This window comes from Peromyscus leucopus, chromosome 22 (genome assembly GCF_004664715.2).
Source record: "Peromyscus leucopus breed LL Stock chromosome 22, UCI_PerLeu_2.1, whole genome shotgun sequence".
NCBI lineage: Eukaryota > Metazoa > Chordata > Mammalia > Rodentia > Cricetidae > Peromyscus > Peromyscus leucopus.
In genome coordinates this window covers 25,523,921-25,542,903 of record NC_051081.1, presented here as the reverse complement: position 1 = coordinate 25,542,903, position 18,983 = coordinate 25,523,921, and the positions used below count along the sequence as shown (strand labels likewise).

At 46.6% G+C, this 18,983-nt stretch overlaps 1 protein-coding gene across 1 annotated transcript in view; it reads left to right on the top strand.

Moving 5' to 3' along the window:
* The first annotated feature begins 81 nt into the window (after window positions 1-81).
* The window catches only part of Galm (galactose mutarotase), a 57,764-nt gene continuing 38,862 nt past the window's right edge, over window positions 82-18,983 (top strand). Inside the window, exons 1-3 of the mRNA XM_028855221.2 lie at window positions 82-527; window positions 9,170-9,324; window positions 16,656-16,862. Of these exons, the coding sequence (XP_028711054.1) occupies window positions 338-527; window positions 9,170-9,324; window positions 16,656-16,862 (552 nt within the window). The 5' untranslated portion in view covers window positions 82-337. The remainder of the gene's footprint in view (window positions 528-9,169; window positions 9,325-16,655; window positions 16,863-18,983) is intronic.

Here is an 18,983-nt window from a genome sequence, read left to right as displayed (position 1 = left end):
TTGGTTTAAACTACATGCCCCAAGATGCAAGTGCCATTTTCTTCAAGACTACGTTTCCCGACATGCACTGCAGCCAGGATGCGCGAAGGAAAAGACCTGCAAACTTGGCTGGAAAGTTTACCTCTCCGGTACCTCAGGCAAAGGAAAGTTTTTAAAAAGCCTCAGGCGTTCCCCCTCCCAACCCCCCCAAGGGGTGCTTAACTATTTAATCCCAGGCAATGAAGGGGAGGAGTTAAACCGAGTCCCTCCCCTTCTCCCGGGAACTTTTACCATTCCCAACGCGACCCAGGCTAGAGTTTGAACGGCAGGGAGTAGCTGCACGCCCCGAACTTTCCCCATGGTTTCGGTGACCAGAACCGCGTTTGGAGAGCTGCCCTCGGGGGGAGGGACGGTGGAGAAGTTCCAGCTTCGGTCAGACCAGCTGAGTGTGGACATCATCTCCTGGGGCTGTACCATCACTGCTCTGCATGTCCAAGACAGGCAGGGGAAAGCCTCAGACGTGGTGCTCGGCTTTGCCGAGCTGGAAGGTGGGTTGCGTCCTGCCCTGGGCTGCCAGACGGTCCCAGGCCCCCACTTACTCCCAATCCTGTGTGCCCCCGGGTCCTTCCGGCCACTCACGGGGCTTGATCGAGGTCCCCAAGCTTGGGGCAGTCTAACTTGCAAGCGCGTGAATGGGCTAATGGTCGCGGCTAACAGGATTGTGTGGTTGGAAAAACCAGGATCGAATGCAAATCGCTGTAGGACGTGGCCTCCCTTAGGCAGTCGGGCTAGTCACGGTTCACGAGGAAGTCAGCTGAGAGAGACCAAACTCCCTAGAACGATCTTTGAACTGTGGGCCACTGGGTGTGTGGAGCCTACTCCTCCCTTGTGTTTTTCTGAGGAAGGAAAGCAAAGACGGGCGCCTGTCACTACTCTCCTCGCCCCCCAATCGGGTTTTCTTGGAGGCCTCCTTGAGCAGAAATGCCTCAGAATGTAGGCCTGCCTGGTGTAAACTCATCAGAGCGCTCGGCTATTGTGGTCAGCGTAGGGCACAGTGCGTCCATTTGCTCGGGAACATATTCTTTGTTCTTCTTTTTTGGTTTTTCGAGACAGGGTTTCTCCGTGTAGCTTTGCGCCTTTCCTGGATCTCACTCTGTAGCCCAGGCTGGCCTCGAACTCACAGAGATCCCCCTGGCTCTGCCTCCTGAGTGCTGGGATTAAAGGCTTGCGCCACCACCGCCCAGCTCTCAGGAACATATTCCTAATGAAAGGGGTAAAGCCAAGAGTCTGGAAATAAGGCCTCCTAAGACATGGACATAATCATCAGGATCTGTTGAGCAATTTGGATCATGTCTTTTTGTGTATTGGACAGCCATCTCATGAAGCCCAAGCTGGCCCGCAACTCACTATGTAGCCAAGGCTAGCCTGGAATTCCTGATCATCCTGCTTCCACTTCTCAAGTTTTTTGGGACTGCAGGCAAGTGCCAGCAGTTTTATCTTAATCCACAGACCAGTTTTGTCTTAGCTCCTGCAGTTAAAATTCTGTTGATGTGGTGCACTCACTCAAGATAGACAAGGGTCACCCTCAACTTGCAGTTTAGTTGGGGAGACAGATTTTAGCCCAACAATCATAAAATTAAGTCATTGGGTTGCAGTTTGATTTGCAGCAGGAGAAAAATGTACATCTTGCCAATTCCTAGCACCGCACATAACCAGGCAGGAAACAAAGTCTGAAGTTAAAATTGGCAAATGCAAACAGAATTAATCTGCTCTGCTAGGTGGTAGGGTGTAGACGGATTTTTGTACCACAAGGGGAGGTTTGAGTTTTTCCTTTTGGGGCCTCTTTCTACCTATTTGGTTCTTCAGATGTTTAAACTTGGCCCTTGATTTGGGGTCAACAGGAAAACCCGGTTTTATTTATTCATTTTTATTTGTCCCTTAAACAAAAATTGATGTGTTCCCCATCTTTTTGTTAAAATGCACTGTAAGGGTGTTGCTGAGGCTCCGGTTCGCTCACCTCTGGCTGTCTTTACGTCTGTATTGCCCGGGAGCCTCCCCAGCAGAATTTCTTCGGTGACTTTAATGGAGGCCGTTGCAAGGGACAGACTGGTGGGAAGGTGTGGAGACGTGGAGAAGGTGAGCGCCGAGTCCTCCTTCCGTGGCTAGAACGTCTTCAAAGTTGGGAGGCACGAGGGCAGGCCTGTGATGGAGGAGGAGGCTTTAGAACCAGTCTGCTGAGTCACTCACTCCTATCTGCTGGTAGCATAGCCCTTTTCTGGGCTGAGGTAAAAACACAAAGAGATGACGGTGGAGTAGAGGGCGAATCTGATACGGAGAATTCCAGAGCCAGAGAATTAGAGGTGGCGGGTGTGTGTGTGTGTGTGTGTGTGTGTGTGTGTGTGTGTGCCTGCTCATATATCTGTCTCTTATCACCATGCCGAGGGGCTCTACCCACCACCCGACAGAGACAAACCACCGCCCTGGCTCCTGGCCGCCTTTAGTTTCCAGGTGAAAGTCCAGTGGACCTGAAATAAGATCACATGATGTCTTTAAAATCCATATGAAATGTGAGTGGAGGCGACATCCCACCCAGGTGGCACCAGTTTCTTTACCAATTGTGAGGCTTAATCATCTTAGTTTGCGGTGCCTATTGGAGGCTCCGTGAAAGAATTATCCTCACCTATTCATAAAAGCTCTAGACAAAAGGCATTAGCTCTCCCGAGATTAGAGTAACCCAGCAGGTCTCCTGTTGGGCTCCCCAGAGCTTGAGAAGACTCTAAAGCCATGATTCTCAACGTGTGGGTCCCGACCCCATAACAGTAGCAAAACTACAGTTCTGAAATAGCAACCAACGAAATAATTTCATGGTTGGGGGAACTGTATTAAGGAGATGCATCATTAGGAAGGTTGAGAGCCACTGATCTATAGCATTTTCTTACCAAGATGCATCACAGCTTCACCAAATCAAAACTTTTAAAATATTCTTAGTGCTGTTATCAAGAGGGACGTTTTCATTCCTGTGCTATAATTTGAATACTGAATTATCTTAAAAGGAGAGAAAAGCTATTTATGAAAGAAGTTGAAAGGAAAATACTTGTAGATTATTAAATTGTAATGATTTCTGAGATGTTCCCTATCTTCGAGAGTACAGCAGAGTGCAGAGACTTACAGCCCTTGTAAAGTCCTGTTTTTCAGGTTTTCATAGACTCTTCTCATGTTGTCAAAGATAGGCATTAGTACATGTCACACAGGAAGTATATTGTCTCAATTGTAGAAGTGTAAAATGGCTCTCTGCTACTACTACCTTGCTTGATTTTAGTGTATTAAAGTCCATTTTAGATGCCAGCCTTAGTGGCCCACACCTTTCATCCCGGCACTCAAGAGGCAGAGGCAGGTGGATCTCTGTGAGTTTGAGGTCAGCCTGGTCTACAGATCAAGTTCCAGGACTGCTATGGCTGTTACATAGAGAAACTGTGTCTCAATTTAAAAAAAAAAAAAAAAAACATTTTAGAGTGGGTTTGGTGGTACCTGATCTACATAGCAAGTTCTGGGATAGCCAGGGCTGCATAGTAAGACCCTGATAACAGAGCCATCAAAACGGGTCATCAGGTAAAGGTGCTTGCTGCCGAGCGTGACCATCTGAGATTGATTCCCAGGACTCACATGGTAGAGGGAGAGAACTGACTCCTGCAAGCTGCCCTCTGACCTTCACACGTGCACACGCGGCACCTGAACACACACACACACACACACACACACACACACACACACACACAAATAAATAACTGTAATTTGGTAAATAAATAATTGTAATTTCATTTTTTTTAAGTTGGTTTGTGTACGTCTACGTAAGCAAACTGAGCAGACAATCTGAAGTCAAAGACCTTGCCTTGTCTCAGAACTGTTTTGAGCTGTGAGGAAGCGCTAAGCGTTGGTAATGAAGTCAAATGCGTCCCTTTTGTAACAGCCAGCCTCCCAGACAGATTTTTACATACACTGCTTGGTTGGCAGCCATGACCAGAGGTCAGAATGGTTCAATTTCTCTCTGGGAAAATGAGATCTTTCTTCTGTAGAATTCTAAAGAGGGAAATTATATATGGTCTTTTAGTTGTAGACTGAAAAAAAAAAATCAGTAATGTCTCCTGTGGGTTTTTCCTACCCTTTCTTCTCAGCTTGTGTGACCCACCAACAGTCATTATGATTTCTTTCAAAGCCTGTGATAAGAATATTTGCTTATAAGCAACAGGTATAAACAGCCTACCCATACATACAATCAATGAGACTCCTGTCTTTCATTTTCCCCCCAGTTACCACCAAATAACCAGCTATTACTGTTGTGAGAGCCATTATGGAAAGAATAAAAAAATAGCCTTGCTGCTTTGAAGTCCTGGGATGTAGTTCAGTGGCTGAGCCTGTGACTGGCGATAAACAGTGCTGAGGGTCCAAGGTCTGGGAATGGAGCCCGTTTGGTAGAGTGCTTGCCTAACACACATGTAGCCTTCAAGACTTTAATCGCAGGCCTTTGAGAGGCAGAAGCAGGCAGATCACTGTGAGTTTGAGGCCAGCCTGGTCTACAGAGTGAGTTCAGGACAGCCAGGGCTACACAGAGAAACCCTGTCTCGAAAAAACAACAAAAAAACATCTCTAATTCCATTCCTAGCGCTGCCTAGGAACAAGGCTTGGTGGTGTTTGCATATAATTCCAGCACTTGGGGGATGGAGGCAGAGGCAGGATCAGAAGTTCAAGGTCATCCTCATCGAGGTTAGTTTGGGATACCTGAGACCCTGATTCAAGACAAAACTGCAAAAACCTGGGTTTTGAACAGGGCGTGGAGACAAAGGACTTCTAGTTAAAGACTGAAGGTTGGTACTTTAAGTGCCCAAGGATGTCCTGTGGGAACGTTGAGAACTCCTGATTTAAATCAGGGTCTTGTTAAAGCTGTGTGATCTTCCACGTCCAAGCACGGGAGCAAAGTCTCTAACTAGAGAACGGTCCTTGTCATCTCTTCCTCCTTTTGTCCCTAAACAGCTTCTTTCACGCTGCTAGACTTTTTATTCATTTAATTTTGCTTATCCCGATAATAATACGTCATAGAGGTAGTATCTGGCATAATTAAAGTGATTGTCAATTCAAGTTGTTTTCTTACTGCCTAAGGGCAGTAGTTCAGTGGGTGGAGCTTCTGGGGGAAATAGGGAGTCATTTTCCTTTAGACTTTAGGGCTCTCTGGTCAAGTCTTGGGCTGTCTGATCTGGGTGGCATGGGAATGGAAAGGCTGTATTGCACTGTTAAGCACGTCCCGATTTATTCTAGCACAGAGACCAGGACAAACTTAGCCTCTGCTCTTTAATGCTGGCAGTTGCGTTCACTAAGTTAGCATTCATAGCTCGACCTAGGAACTTGGACCTTTCCACGATAACCAATATTTTCTGCAATTCAAAAACCTTTCAGCCATGCCCTCTTCAGGATCAGAGCTCGTCACTTTCCACAGTCCTGACTTCCTGGGAAGACTTCGAGACACTTGATGTGTTTGCTCTGTGAAAGGGTTTCCAGAGACAATAATGTTTTCTTGGTCCTTGTGGTTTAGTCCTTAGAAACTATTCATGCAAACTAAGGAACTGGCAAGTGCATCTCTTTTCCAGGGGCTGAGTCACTGTTGCCAGAAGCGGACCCCAGTGAAGGGATTCTTGCACTCTTGATTAGGAGCCTTGCTCTCTCTAACACCTGGCACAACTTGGAGAGTGGGGGCATTTGTTACACACATCAAGGTATCTCAGAAAGAAAACAGATAGAGCCAAACAGTTTTCAGATTAAAAAAAAGAAGCTGGGCAGTAGTGGCGAACGCCTTTAATCCCAGCACTCGGGAGGCAGAGCCAGGTGGATCTCTGTGAGTTCGAGGTCAGCCTGGGCTACCAAGTGAGCTCCAGGAAAGGTGCAAAGCTACACAGGAAAACCCTGTCTCAAAAAACAAAAACAAAAACAAAAGGGAGTTTTAGTTTTATTGTTGTTATTGCTTCTTTTCTTTCTTTGGTTTTTCGAGACAGGGTTTCTCTGTGTAGCTTTGCACCTTTCCTAGAACTCACTTAGTAGTCCAGGCTGGCCTCCAACTCACAGACATCCACCTGCCTCTGCCTCCCAAGTGCTGGGATTAAAGGCGTGTGCCACCACTGCCCGGCTATTGTTTCTTCTTCTCCTCCTCCTTTTTCTCCTTCTTCTTCCTGTTCTTCTTTGAGACAGGGCAAAAATGGTTTTTCTTTATGTTTTTGAGCCTAACTGGGACTCAGAAACTGATTCCCCAAAGCGAAGCCCTTAGGCGCAGCTTCTGGCCGGCTCCTGTCCCTCTTTCCTCATCCTCCACCAAAGTGTGCCACCGAAACCAGACTTCTTTTTCCTGTAAGTCAGACACCAGAAGCCTCTTCCCCAAACCAGCCACAGTACATAGAAGAGTGATTCTTTCCCCCCATCTTTCTAAGTTGGCTATAAAGAAATTCTCCGACCCTCCTTGACTGACTAGGGGTCGTAAGACCCCTAAGTGAGAAAGGGTCTTACCCCAAGCCTGGGAGAGGGACTCTTTCCCAAAGAGGCCAGCAAGAATCTAACAGACAGGCCCTGGTGGGTTTCTTCTTCAGTTCCTCACTATTGCATTATATCTATTTTATCAAACTATGTTTTTACATAGCTGACCACCTTTTATCAGACCTGAAGGTCTTTTAGTCTTAGACCTGAAGTCTCTTTTGTCACATATGTATTTGGTATATCTGTCTCCTGTTAACTCATTGATCTTTTGTTATATGGGGTCCGCCATGACCCTTTACGATGAGTGCGAAAGGAATCCTTCCCTTCCGGCCGAAATGCACAGAAGCAAGACCAGAAAGAGGTTGTTTGAGTCGTTGGGACTTTTTCTGGTTAACCACTATAAGGGGTTTTAAAGCCACAGCTTCTGAAATGAAGGCAGGTGGGAGACAGAATGGGGTGGGCAGAGAGATTGCCACCGACAGCGAGGTGGTAAGGCCACTCGACCAGAATGACGTGTGACTTCCAAATATAGTCTTCCCTCGGTCCCTGCGGATTCCACCAACCGTGTGGTGAAAACATCTGGGAGAAGGAGTGCCAGTGCTGCGTGCCCATCATGCCAGCCCTGGGGAGCCTGGTGCCGAAGAGTACCTTAGGCCTGGGTTACAGAGTGAGGTCCTGCCCAGGAAGGAAGGAAAGAAGGAAGGAAGGAAGGAAGGAAGGAAGGAAGGAAGGAAGGAAGGAAGGAAGGAAGGAAGGAAGGAAAGATGGCTCAGCAGCTGGGAACACCTGTTTTTCTTCCAGAGGACCCAAGTTCAGTTTCCAGAACCACATTGGATGGCTCACAATTGCCTTTGACTAGCTCCAGGCAATTGTAAGGTCCTCTTTTGGCCACACTCTCTCTCTCTCTCTCTCTCTCTCTCTCTCTCTCTCTCTCTCTCTATCTCTCTCAAAAAAGTAATAAGTAATAATAATAAAAGACAACAAAAAGAATATTTGTGGGAGGGGATTGCATTTGTACTAAAGGTATTTAGCCTTTTCCTAGTGGTTGCCTAACAATTATTTATGTGATATTTACAAGTGTTAAGTCTTATATGTAACCTGTGACCTAAGTATGTGGGAGAGGAGCTGGAGAGATGATTCAGTGGTTAAGAGCACCGGCTGCTCTCCTAGAGAACCTGGTTCAACACCCGCCCCCCCCCCAAAAAAAAAAGTATGAGGGAGAATATGCGTAGATTATATGTAAATGCCTCACTATTCTCTATGGGAACATGAACATCTGCAGATTTTGATGCCTTACAAGGGCGGGTCCTGAGTGGAACAACCTCCCCTGGGATACTGAGAAAGAACTGGTAGGTGATGTTAGGCTTAAGAGCATGGATGCAGGGTAGGGAGGGTGTGGTGACCCATACCAATAACCCCAGCAATTGAGAGGCAGAAAAAGAACAAGGCCCAACTAGGCTGTATAACATGACCCTGCCTAGAGAGAGAGAGAGAGAGAGAGAGAGAGAGAGAATAAGAGACACATAAACTCTGGAGCCAGACTTTCAAGATTCAAGTCTGGGTTTTACCGCTCAGTGGTGTTTGGGGGCAAATTTAACTTCTCTGTAAAATGGGGGTAATAAGAGTATGATTGCTGCCAAGTTCTAAGAATGAAATAGTGAAATTTGGAGCACTCAGGAAGTGTCTGGGACCTAGAAATCGCTCAGTGGTTGTTAGTAGTTATAATCTGCGGCGGGCAGGAGGACTCCGAAGCGTCACGGTTTACCAAGGAAGGAAATAGGACAGTGAGTTTGCAAAACGGTTAATGTTTAGCTTGTCCCGGGCAAGTTTAGCTTGTACCTAATTAGTTCAGGGGCTGTATGTACCCCGAGCGTCTCCTACAACTGTGGGAAAAGTTTACATGCTTGCATCCCATTCTCATTGATCAGAAGTGAGAATAGGATTCTTAGTGTTAAAAAAAAAAAAAAAAAAGCTGTCAGCAAAAAACTCCTTAATAAACCAAACACAGGAACATAAAGAAGTGGGGGAATAGCCGGGCGGTGGTGGCACATGCCTTTAATCCCAGCACTCGGGAGGTAGAGCCAGGCGGATCTCTGTGAGTTCGAGGCCAGCTTGGTCTCCAAAGTGAGTTCTAGGAAAGGCGCAAAGCTACACAGAGAAACCCTGTCTCGAAAAATAAACAAACAAAAAAAGTGGGAAAAGGCCGGGCTGTGGTGGCGCACACCTTTAATCCCAGCACTCGGGAGGCAGAGCCAGGCAGATCACTGTGAGTTCAAAGCCAGCCTGGGCTACAGAGTTCCAGGAAAGGCTCCAAAGCTACACAGAGAAACCCTGGTTAAAGTCACAACTGCAAAAATGCAACTTTGCTTTCTACAGCACCTGCCCCCAAAGCCAATAATAGTTTATGCTCATTAGGATACCCTATAGCCATCAAGAGAAATATGGTAGCTAGCTATGTTAGGGATGGGCAGATTTTAAGACTTGGGATAAGCCAGGGGGTGGCGGTGTCTGCCTTTAATCCCAGTTCCTGGATGGTAGAGGCAGGCAGATCTCTGAGTTTGAGGCCAACCTGGTCTACAGAGTGAGTTCCAGGACAGCCAGAGCTACACAGAGAAACCCTGTCTTGAAAAACAAACAACAACAAAATGATGCAATTGTGTCCTGTCTGTCTATGCAGGTTACCTCCAGAAGCAGCCCTACTTTGGAGCAGTGGTCGGGAGGGTAGCCAACCGCATTGCCAAAGGCAGATTCGCAGTGGATGGGAAGGAGTACCACCTGCCCATCAACAGGGAGCCCAACAGTCTCCATGGAGGATTCCGAGGGTTTGATAAGGTGAGTGGAGCGTGTGACGGGGCCCCTCTTGGCACACTTCAAAGTCCCCTCAAGCCGGTGTTTGCCTGTCGTAATCCCAGGCCCTGGCACACTCGTGTGGCGGAGGGATCCAGGAAAGAAGTTGATGATTCCACACTGACAGCCTCGGACTCAGGAAGACGGGGCACAGCTTACACAGTGTGAGCCTCAGGGAGCTGGGTTTCAGAAACGTGGGTTAATGATGATTCCTATGACTTACTTACTGCACGGGCATTTGGCTCCGTTTTCTCTAGTCCTTGTTAAAACCACGCATGCTCACCAAATGTGACTCCAAAAGGCTCCTATCTCCTAGTAGCGTAGCCAGGCCCGCCCGACCCCAAGCCCTCCTTCCTGCACGGAAGTACTTGTGTCCTCCAAGGCCGTCCCAAGTGTATGAAATCCAGCACACCTCCTTGTGTCCGTCCCCCGTCCCCTCCCCCACGCACAGTGTGCACCATACCCAGGTCTACCCTTCCACGGAAGTGCTTCGTTCCCCAAAGTTAGCCCAGGTTGTCTCCAGGTTCCCCTTTCTAAACAAGCGCTCGGGAATCCCTGGGAAACGAGGTCAGGAGAGCAAGTGGGTCAAGCTGCGGATCCCTGCCTTGTGTGCCCCACGGCCGCTGTGGCTCAGCTCAGCGACTCGGACCTGTCTTGTTCTGGGCGGTGAGGGAGAAAATCCCTGGAGGTAATTTTCCTTTGGGTCATGCAGCTTAGGTTGCTTCCGAGACTCTGGCGGGAGAGGATGAGAACGTGGGTGACAGTTAAAAGGTGCGTCTCTTCTCCACCCAAGGAAGCTGGTTGCTCCCACTTCTGTTAGCAGCTTCCTGTCTACGGCCCAGAACCAGACTGCTACCCTCTTGGTTCCCTTTCCTCGGCGGCGAGGTGCTTCTCACACTAGGAAGAGCAGACGGTAGAGTGAAGTGTCAGTTCCGCCAGGGTTATGGCTGCGGATCTCTAGAAGGTGCCAGGCCCGTGTGCAGACCTCAACCCAGAGGAAGCTGGACCCAGCCTTGTTCCTCCTTCTAGTCTTTGTATTTTCTGTGGTATTCATTAACGCATATTTCCTTTATGAACACAAATAGTAACTGTGTATCTGTCTGCCTCCCTACATTTTCCTTCTTTTCTCTTCTTTTTTTCTTTTTTTCCTGACAGGATCTCATGCGTCCTATGCTGGTCTTGAACTGACTGTGTGGCTGAGAATACTCTTGAATTTATGATCCTCCTTTCTCTAGCTCCCCATTGCTGGGATTGCTAATTGGTTTTTATAAACATTTATTTTATTATTTATTTGTGTGTGTGCATGTGTGTGAGTGCGCATGTGTGTGAGTGTGCATGTGTGTGTGCACGCATACGTGTGTGTGCAGATGCCTCAGGGAGGCTGGAGAGGGTGTTGGGTTCCTGGAACTACAATGACCGGCAGTTGTGAGCTGCAAGATGTGGGTACAGAAACCAAACTTGGGTACTGTGCAAGAGCGCCCAGCACTCTGAGCTGCTGAGCCATCTCTCCAGTCCGGGAGTCACCAGTTTTATGTGGTGATGGGGACTGAACCCAGAGCTTCATGCGTGCTAGGGAGTCGCTCTGCCAGCTGAAGTGCACCCCCTTAACCCTGCCTCTGAACGTTTTATATTGGTGTAACCGAGTACACAAACCAGTTAAGACAGAGGTCTGAATTAGCTCACGTTTCTGGCAGCTGGATGTTCAAGCGCATGGGCCAGCCTTTGGTTTTGTTTCAGATGCTGGCTCTCTCTCCCTTTGCTTCATCCTAACAGGGAGGAGGCCTCTTAGGCTAATTGTGACAGATCAGGTCTTTCTTCCTCTTGTTATAAAACCACTAAAACCATCGTAGGGGCGGGGGCTGTGCTCACAGTCATGACCTCATCTAATCCCAACCACCCACCAGTCAGGTGCTCTGCCTCAAAGACCTCTACCATGAATTTGAGAACCAAGTTTCCAACAGACAAAACTTTTGAGCAACACATTCCGATGATAGCCATGTCTTTTAGTGGAGGGCATTCCTTCTGTGTGCCAGGGAACCTAACAGGTTGAAATTCCTCAGGTTCCGAGGATGGCCCCTTCCATCTTGGGGGCACTGCAGCCACACAGATGTGAACAGTGTGCTGCAGGAAGTGAGTGTTAATGGGGGTGGTGGGATTTGAACTGCCCCCGACGAGCAGATAGCATCCAGCCGTCTGTGGCTGTTCTAGAGCATGGCTGTGAAGGGAAAGGCTTGGCTCTTTTGGAGCCACTGAAGTTCGTGGCAGGAAGTTTTAATACAGGAACATGACAGCATCGTTGAACTTGGTGCTTTATTCTTTATTCGATCTCGACAATAAATGAATAATTTAGCTTGGAGATGATGTGCTTTTTCTATTTATATCAACACTTTTTTTTTTTTTTTTTTTTTTTTTTAATGAAAGCTGAGTCCTGACAGGACTAGAAATAGTACAAAGACTAAGATGTGAGATTTCTGGAAATTTGGAAACTCAGGGTCAGGAAACCTTTTCCGTGGATAGGAAATGCACTTAGCTGAGGATAATAAAAAATATTTCCATTGTGTCCTTTCTCTAAAGGTCAAAAACCTAAGGGGCAAGGCAAAAACATTTTATTTCAAACATTTAATTCCTAAAATTTTCCATTTGGGTTTTTTCCCCTTAAAGTTACACATGTAACAAGCTTCCTTAATTTTTTAAAAATTCCATTTGTGTTGTGTGCATATGTGTGTGTATCCCTGTGTATATATCTTTGTATGTGTATATATGTACGTACGTACGTACGTGTTTATGTGTGTGTCTGTGTCCGTGTGTGTGCTTGTGTGTATGTGCATGTGTTTGTCTGTGTGTGTGTGTGTGTGTGTGTGTGTGTGTGTGTGTGTGTGTTTAGCTATTTTTACTCTTTGCTCTTTGGGGGTCCTCCACCCAGCTCCCAAATAAATACACTTATAAATAAGGCTTATTCTTATTTATGAATATCCGGCCTTAGCTTGGCTTGTTTCTAGCCAGCTTTTCTTAAATTATCCTGTCTACCTTTTGCCTCTAGGCTTTTACCTTTCTCTATTCTGTATACCTTTCTTTACTTCTTACTCTGTGGCTGGCTGTGTGGCTGGGTGGCTGGCCCCTGGCATCCTCTTCTCCTCCTTTTTTTGCTCCTATTTATTCTCTCTGCCTGGCAGCCCTGCCTATCCTTTCTCCTGCCTCACTATTGGCCATTCAGCTCTTTGTTAAACCAATCAGGTGTTATAGACAGGCACAGTAGCACAGTTTCACAGTTAAACAAATGCAACATAAAAAATGCAACACATCTTTGCATCTTTAAACAAATGTTCCACAGCATAAAAGAATGTAACACAGCCAGTGGCGGTGGCCCACGCCTTTAATCCCAGCACTCGGGAGGCAGAGGCAGATGGATCTCTGTGAGTTCGAGGCCAGCCTGGGCTACAGAGTGAGTTCCAGGAAAGGCGCAAAACTACACAGAGAAACCCTCTCTCGAAAAACCAAAAAAAAAAAAAAAAAAAAAAAAGAATGTAACACATCTAACTAATATTCTGCAACATGTATGTCTGTGTTTGCTGTGCATGTGGAGGTTATAGGACAACTTTTAGAAATCCATTCTCCCTTTTCACTGTGGGTTCTAGAAGTGGAACTCAGGTTGTGGGGCTTGCATGCAAATGCTGTTGCCCACAGAGACATCTTGCCATGCAAATGCTGTTGCCCACAGAGACATCTTGCCATGCAAATGCTGTTGCCTACAGAACCATCTTGCCATGCAAATGCTGTTGCCCACAGAGACATCTTGCCATGCAAATGCTATTGCTCATACGCCTGTCTTGCCACCCCTAGGCTTCCTTTTTGTTTTGTTTTTAGATTTACTTATTTTATTATATGTCTATGAGTGTTTAGCCTACATGTATGCCTGTGCCCTGCATGCCTGGAAAAGGACATCAGATCCTCTGGGACTGGAATTACGGATGGTTGTGAGCCATGATGTGGGTGCTGGGAATGAACTTGGATTCTCTGCAAAAGCAACAAGTGTCCTTAACCACTGAGCCAGCTCTCCAACTTTCTATTTTGAATGCCTTGAAAGTTCACTGTTTATGGGAGTGTCATCCGACCTCAGTGAATTTGTTCTCAATACAGCTGCTTTCACTGGAGTGGGGGGAGATGAGGGGGTGGAAGGGTGGGGGGGGATATGCAGAGACCTTCATCCCTGCTGGGCTCCCCTTCCTGACAAATGTACACTGTGTAAGAGCAGACCCTGCTGGGAGTTGAGTAACAAGTTATTAACTTTTAACTGTGTTTGGAATGACATGGTTTATTTAGCTTAACTGTTCTGTTAAACATGGAGATTTGACCAGTTATGCTTGCCAGGAAGAAATGCTGAAGAGGCAAGAGATCACAAGTTCGAGGCCAGTCTAAACCTAAACCTATAGCCTACACCTGTAGGCTATGTGGGCTGCTGAGATGGTTCAGTGGCTAAGAGTACTTTGCTGTAGCTGGGAAGGGGGCATAGTGGTGCATGCCTTTAATCCAAACACTAGGGAGGCAGAGGCAGGTGGATCTCTGTGTGTTTGAGGCCAGCCTGAGTTCCAGGACAACCAGGACTGCATTGAGAGACCCTGTTTAAAAGAAGAAAAAAAGAGAATACTTGCTGCTTCCAAGATGATCCAAGTTCAGTTCACAACATTGCATCAGGTGGCTCATTAACTCCAGCTCCATGAGATCTGACACTGTCTTCTGGGCTCCACAGGCACATTTATATACCCAACACAAACACACATACATTTTTAAAACTTAATTTTTTTGTTTGCTTGCTTTTTGTTTTTGTTTTGTTTTTTTTTTTTTGAGACAGGGTTTCTCTGTGTAACCCTGTCCATCCTGGAACTTACTTTGTAGACCAGGCTGGCCTTGAACTCAAGAGAGTCGCCTGGCCTGCCTCTGCCTCCCGAGTGCTGGGATTAAAGGCATGCACCACCATAGCCTGAAAATAGATATTGTTTTAAATGTAAATTTAAACAGCACATTTACTGAAACCAAAATGTGGAATAGCATAGGCAGCTAGACTTGAGTTTGTATCCTAGCTCTGGCACTCATTACATGTTTGATTTTAAACAAGATTCCATGCTCACCTCCCTTTAAATCATGAAATATTCTAGGGTTCTCTTCTGTCCTCACGTGGGAGGTAGAAGCAGGCAACCTGACTCCACTGAACTCATACTGGGGTAACAAAATACTGAGATAACAAAATTAGTTGGCGCTATAAGAAATGATCAGGGCTCAACTGTTGACCTACTCCTGGTTGAACCAAATCCTTCACTTAAGGTGGCTTATGCAGAATAGATGAGCAACCAAGGAACATTCAGCAAATTGAAGTTCTTTTACTTCAGCCCTTTACCAGTGATCCCAAACTCCATAGGAAGGAGACTCTGGCCAGTTCATTCTGATATTTGTAGGACAAGGGGGCGGGCACATGCTCTGGCTCGAGTTCACTCTTGCTGTCCGGGTAACCTTCAGTGAACAGTTTATCCGTTTGAGGAGTCTCTTTTTCTTTTAAAAAAAAGAAAATGACACATGTAACAGGCTTCCTTTCTTTCCCTGAACTTCAGTTCTCCCGTTCTTGGATCACGGTGACTCCTATAAGTCTCCTCTGAATCGATGAGACGGCCCCTGTGACGTTGCTAGCCAGGTGTAGCTCTTAATGGGCACTTGGTAAATGTTGGTCTTCCCTGTTCTAGATACAAGAGCTTAGGACTCCTGAGCAAAGCTGAGAGGCTCCACTGTGAATCCAGGATTCCCGTCTCTGTTTGCAAAAGCGCTTTTGGAGAACTTCTCCGTAGTTCTTACTGTTCTTAGAATCATGTTCGCTAGAATAAGAAAGCCTTCAAGATAACTTTTTCAGTATCTTTATTTTAGGGAAGATTGGTGCCCAAAGCCACACCCTGAGCTAGGGACAGCCTAGTCCTTAAACCGGGACTCCTAACTTTTGGGATGCAACTCTTGCAAATGGAATAAGCACAATAGCTATTTGCTTTAAACCCTGCCCAGGGAGCATGGCCAATCTCGGAGGATTTATAATAAATACTTATAGAGACACTGGGGAAGTAGCTCAGTGGGAGAGCACTTGCCTAGCATGTACAAGGCCCTGGGTTCCAATACCAACACCAAAATGATGATGATGATGATGATGATGATAAAGTGTCTATATATAGTACCCCAGTAGAAAGGAGTTGATTAAGTTTTTGGTTTTGAAGATAGTATCTCATGCAGCCCAGGCTGGTCTTGAACTCCCTAAGAGCTGAGGATGACCTTGAACTCTTGATCCTCTTGCCTCTGCCTACCACATGTTGAGGTTATAGTCATACATTACTGTAGCCAGTGTTTCTGTGTCCCTCCTGGTCCTCAGCAGCTTAGCAGCTTATAAAATAATCACTCAGAGGCTTAATATCAATTATAAACTATTTGTCCTCTGGTTCAGGTTTCTTGCTAGCTAGCTCTTTCATCTTAAATTAACCCATTTCTAGTCATCTGTGTTTTGCCACGTTGCCATGGCATTACCTGTCTGTTGACATGTTGCTCCTTGGGCAGTGGGCTGGCATTCCCTGACTCCGCCCTTCTTCTCTCTGTCTCTTTGCTTGGATTTCCCACCTGGCCATAACCTTACTTGCCATAGGCCAAAGCAGCTTCTTTATTAATCAATATGTGAATATTAACGCATATTCACAGCATGCAGAAAGACCATCCCAGGGCATATCACCATGCCAGGATTTGTGTGGTTCTAGAAACTGGACCCAGGATTTTATGCATGTTGGGCAAGCACTCTGCCAGCTGAGCTACATGCCTGGCCCCAAGGTCTTATACTTGTCAGACTGGAACTCTAAGATTGAAATAAACGTCAAAGCCAGGCATGGTAGCACACGCCTTTAGCCCCAGCACTCGGGAGGCAGGGGCAGGCTTGTCTCTGAGTTTGAGGCCGGCCTTGTCTATAGAGCAAGTTCCAGGATATCCAGGACTGGGGGCAGGGGTGGACCAAAAGAAAAACAAACAAAGAAACAAAGAAAAACAGACACATAAATACATAAATATAAAGTTAGGAGAAGAATGTGTAGGAAATATAAGTAGATAAAGAGGAAAATGTTTTTCCCCAAAAGCCATCTTCCTGTATAAAACAGTTTTAGGTGAGTAAAGTTCCAGGCTATTATTCAGAAGCCTTTATTTCTGCATAACCGGCTCCCTTTCTAGACTCTGTGCTCTTTAAATATTGAAATGTGGCATTTCGTGGGGACTGGAGTGACTAAGCAACTCTGAACACTTCTTCCTAGGTCCTCTGGACCCCTCAGGTGTTGTCCAACGGCGTCCAGTTCTCTCGAGTCAGCCCGGATGGTGAGGAAGGCTACCCTGGAGAGTTGAAAGTCTGGGTGACATACACCCTGGATGGTGGGGAGCTTGTAATCAACTACAGAGCACAGGCCAGCCAGACCACACCGGTTAATCTGACCAACCATTCTTATTTCAACCTAGCAGGCCAGGTAAGCGAACTGATTTCTCTCCTGCTGTAACCGGAATCCGGGAAGGATGACCAAGGGATGTGGCTGGAGAGACCAGCCCATCATGGAGATGAGCTCATGCCCTTCGTGATGAAAATGATCCTATCGGAGTGTCTGGCTTTAAAGAGATGCTCAGTAGGATGGGAGTCGTAGAGGAAGAGCAAATATGTCATCTTGCCAAGGGAAGTAGCTATTTCCCTGTGATGCAGACAAGTGGCTGGTTATTTCAGGAATTCCCTTTCATCTCCTTGCATGGATGTACATCGACTCCCCTCATACTTCTGCTTTCCCCCCAGACTACTCCCATCTGAGGTGACTTCCTTAAACATTGGAAATGAGCCTGTTCGCCCCGGCCCCTTTAAATGTACCACAGGTACTGTGTGGTCCTACAGCTTCTCCCAGGGCTGCTTGGTGGTCATTCTTGCCCTGCACAGTGCAGTGGACAGGGCCCTGGACTTGAATTTAGAAGACCTGGAGTTTTAGATTACTCGACGTGTTCTCCGTTTCATAATAGAAGCTACCTGTGTTCTATCAGCCACGTCCAAAGCACTTTGTGAAGTTGTTGGTGGAAACATTGAAACCAACCTAATAGCAGGACCCTTTATAACATCTGAGAAGGCAGGCAGATCTCTGTGAGTTCCAGGCCAGCCTAGTCTACAAAGCAAGTTCCAGGACAGCCAGAGCAACACAGAGAAACCCTGTCTTGTAAAACCAAAATAAAAGTAAAATAAATAACTAAATAGAATGACATCTGAGAGTTGTATAGAATCACTAACAGCTCCTTCCCTCATTAGCAATCCTCTGTAAGCCAAGCCATCCATCCCCTGCTAACAGTTTTAGCCTGTTGAAGAGGCTGTTCCACGATTCATTGTGGAACCAGACTGTAGATTCTCTCTATGACTTCCTCATCGGAAGAACTCAGCTTATCTAATCACTAGAATCACTTTGGCGTGATGTTCTGCAAACTGGTGGCCGTGACCAACTGGCGATAGCATGCATTTCTGCCCTTTTTGTTTTTCGAGACAGGGTTTCTCTGTGTAGCTTTGCGCCTTTCCTGGAACTCACTCTGTAGCCCAGGCTGACCTCGAACTCACAGAGATCCACTTGGCTCTGCCTCCCAAGTGCTGGGATTGCGCCACCACCGCCCGGCTTCTGCCCTTTGTTTGGACGCTGATTTGCTGTTGGTGCTGATTTGCAATAGCAGCTAGCTGGTTCTTACAGAAACTCCAAAGTTCATAACAGTGAAGATGATTCTTCCTCACTTGTTTTTGTTTTGTTTTCAAGGAGGGTTTCATTTTGTAGCACAGGCTGGCCTGGAACTCACAGCAATCCTCCTGCCTCGGGTCTCTCCAGTGCTGGGGCTGCGGTGTGAGCTACCACACCCCTCTTCTAAATTTAGTCAACAGAATTTTCTAGTTGGAGGCTGAGCTTCAGGTTACCACCTTTCAGTTTCAATGTTGGGGTCCTCAGGTGGGAGTGGGGGATCATATTTTTCAAAGAATGGGAAGGTAATGTAGGTTGCAGGTGTTTTTTTTGCCTTTTATCTTTCTGTCCTACTATGCCTACTGCAAAACTCAAGGAACGTTTTGTTGTTGTTGTTGTTTGGTTTGGTTGGTTGGTTTGGTTTGGTATGGTTTTTTGAGACACTCTTTCTCTGTGTAGCTCTGGCTGTCCTGGAACTTGCTCTGTAGACCAGGCTGGTCTTAAACTCACAGAGATCCGCCTGTCTCTGCCTCCTGAGTGCTGGGATTAAAGGCGTTCGCCACCACCGCCCGGCCGGGAACATGTTTTGTTATTGAAACTCTAGCTGTAGAGCTATGAAAGCACACCATAGAGGTCTGAGATGGGAAGTAAGCAGTGTGGTTCTGCTACGGCTAGATCGATGTGCCCGCAAGGATCCATCTTCTTCCGTTTGTCCGTTTTCCTTCTGTCTTAGTTACGTTTTATCACTGTAATGAGACACCATGACCAAGGCAACTTATAGAAGAAAGAGTGGATTTGGGGGGCCAGTTTCAGAAGGTGAGTCCGTGACCATCATGACTGGGAGCATGGCAACAGGCAAGCAGGCATGGCACTAACCCAGAAGCGTGAAGCTCAGAGAGA